The sequence below is a fragment of the Aplysia californica genome, unplaced genomic scaffold (genome assembly GCF_000002075.1).
Source record: "Aplysia californica isolate F4 #8 unplaced genomic scaffold, AplCal3.0 scaffold00118, whole genome shotgun sequence".
NCBI classification, from domain to species: Eukaryota; Metazoa; Mollusca; class Gastropoda; order Aplysiida; family Aplysiidae; genus Aplysia; species Aplysia californica.
Window position 1 is genome coordinate 1,053,848 of NW_004797388.1, and position 2,985 is coordinate 1,056,832.

At 39.2% G+C, this 2,985-nt stretch overlaps 1 protein-coding gene across 2 annotated transcripts in view; it reads right to left on the bottom strand.

Annotated features, from left to right (window-relative positions):
• Positions 1–314: 314 nt before the first annotated feature.
• LOC101846067 overlaps positions 315–2,985 on the bottom strand; it is a gene marked incomplete at its 5' end in the record, with an annotated part of 9,016 nt that continues 6,345 nt past the window's right edge. For both annotated transcript variants that reach the window (XM_005095980.2, XM_013081159.1), the window contains 1 exon segment: positions 315–1,207. In XM_005095980.2, coding sequence (XP_005096037.1) covers positions 920–1,207 — 288 coding nt within the window. In that variant the 3' untranslated portion in view covers positions 315–919.

Consider the following 2,985-nt stretch of genomic DNA (forward strand, 5'->3'; position numbering starts at 1 on the left):
ACTGACTGGCGTGACTGTCTGATTGCGCAATAGCAGTATTTTATTTACAAAGATAAAGAAGGGAAAAAAACCGGGGTTTTAGAATAGTGTCTTTATAACAGACTTCTCGTTATTTCAGGACTCGTTATAAGTAGACTCCACTGTAGTCGCACTCTTATTAAAAATTTGTTTTGCATGCCCCACTCTTCTGTAAAAATGCAAAACTATTTGTAAACTTGCCGGCATTGACAGAATATTCCATCATTTGAACACATTTCAGCTCATGTAATGCTTATTGACTGAAAAGGCTCAAGAAACTTCACAAAGTGACAAAACACAAGGCAACATTTTAATATGACTAATTAAAACTAGAAAGATTAAAAATATGCACCATTAAAAAAGTGAACAAATGAGTACAGAATCATTACAACCTTGTTCATAACTTGAGCTAATCTTAGGTAGTAAAAAACAACCATAAATATTAGGAACAGAAAACAAGCACCATTTACTCCATTACCGCATATCAATATCATCCAAAGCATAATGCTGCACATTCAGGGTCACAACAGTAAGAGTCTGACCCTTAAGAGGAGAACTTGTAAACCACACTCTATCTAAGAGGGGTAACAATGCAAAAGGATTTGGATTCCAAAATGAATGAATAAATACTCTCTAAACTGTAAAAAGTTTGAACTTGTAAACTCCAACAGTCACCACAGATAGAAGAAACACCAGGACACCACAGCAATTTTACAAAATCAAATAATACCTCAAAATAGATTTCGAAGCAACAAAGTCCAGAACTGAAGTAGAAAAGTAGACAAATAAACCAGCATCATAATTCAAATGGAAAATACTCAGCTGTGGTACTATAGGGCACACAACTCTCAGGACTAAATCAGGTAGTGTGTTGAATTGATTAAAACTAATTCTATCAATATCACAACGACGTCATGTAGTGAATGCAAGAGTTGAGCCAGTCCAGGGACAGTCTGAGTCTGTCAGAATCGTCATGCTGAGCAAAAACTGCGCTGAGAAATTGTCGGAGCTGCTGGTAGCGCTCCAAGAGGTCAAACTGGCTGGCCTGCTGCAGCTTCCGCAGACAGACGGGACACAAGAACAGCGGCTGTTCCATGGCCTCACTTACTGACCCACTCTCATTCATGGCACAGTGGAAGAACTGGCAGTGGTCCAAGCCCAGTAAGTGGCACGTCTCATGAGACAGAGTCTGCAGAGCAACGGGAGGGGCAATGGCAATAATAATTATAAGAAGAAGAAGAAAAATAATAATAATAATAATAATAATAATAATAACAATAATAATAATAATAGCATTTATATAGGGCACATCCTGGATCATTTCTATTACCACAGCAGAACCTAGAACACTCAGAAACATTCTCGGCTTCGCGGGACGCATGCAGCGTAAGCCGCTGATTAAGGGCTCACACTAAAAAACTGATAAGATTTTTCACTGTCTATAGCCAGGTGCTCATTCCAACCTGGGTGAAGTGAGGAAAATTCTTGTAAAGTGTTTTTCCCAGGGATATGACGTTAAGCGTGATTCTAACCAACGTCATGGTTGCAAGTTCAAGAGCCTAACCACTAGACTACTGATGATTATAGCCTGGATGAATGAAGTATGACCGGCCTGGCGCTACTTATAGAGGACAATCTGATTGTAGGCCTACTTTATCAAATAAAATAAAGGGTTAAGAGCAAACTTTATGATACTGACAAGCCTTTCAAATTATTTTCATTGCGTCTAAGTGGGTGCCCATGTTCTCATGAAGAGGAATAAAAAATTCTACAAAACTGGTCTCTCAATCTTATTAAGACAACAGTGGAGAGAGAAAAAAACACTGGGGACATTTCTGCAAGAACGCAGCAAAATTCACAGTAAATTAGTAGAACAAAGGAAATACAGATTGGGTTGAATTATGTAAATAAGTGTGTGTGAGTATCTTTTTGTGCTGAAATATGGTTTCTATGTGGAAAATAGCACAGCATTTTCTGTCCTTTCAAATTTAACCCTATCCCTGACAACTGGGTGTAATCCACCCGTTCGCGTCAGAACTTTGAGAGTGTTCGTGTATCGTTTATCATAAAGAGACCAAACTTCATCTATTCTTCAAGAATGCCATTTCGCTTTGTCTTGTGTATTCAAACTAACCATTTGGTCACTTTGGTGTAGTAGGTAGCCATTTAGATTTTTTTTATACAGTCCCTGACAACTGGGTGTATCACACCCGTATACTTTTTATAGTAAAAATGTGTTTATAAAGAGAGCCAAGGACATGCTTTTTCAACTCCAATGAAAACTTTGAATTCAGAACAACCCATAAAAGCAGAAACAAGTAAGATTGAATACATGTAGGCCTACACTGTGCTAACAATATGGGCACTTCTCTGTACATGCAGTAGAAAAACAAACAGATCCCTTTATTTCTAACTTTTGCGTAACATGAAAGAGCATTGTCTATTTTACTTGTTCTTATCTCACTAACAGTAACAGCTGAACATCTGTGTGGAAACTTTAGCTCTAAGTGGAAGCAGAAGAACAATTCTGGCAGGATAGTACAGTATGCTCCCGGTAAATGTGACAATGACAACTGGTGCATGTTGGTTTTGTTTTTGTTTCTCTTTGAGGGGCACAGTGCACATCTCTTCTGTGTCTTTGCAGGAGCAGCACTTTCATCCATCCTTGCTTTCTTTGGTGGTTTTGAACCTGATGCTGTTGGCTGCGGTGTGGGTTGAAGAGACTTCAGCACGACAGAAATGTTCTCTTTCACACCTTTCTGCAAAGTAGGCACAGTTGCACGCCGAACAATATGGGCATGTGCCAGAGATCGGTCAACATCCGCGTTGAAACTTTGCCTGCATTCCTCATATGAGAGAGTGTCTGCAGGATACTTCACCCTAAAGACCACCCTGGAAGCAATTGATGACAAATCCATCAATTGAAAAACACAACCAAAGGCCATCGCTTTGACAAGGTGTGGGCCA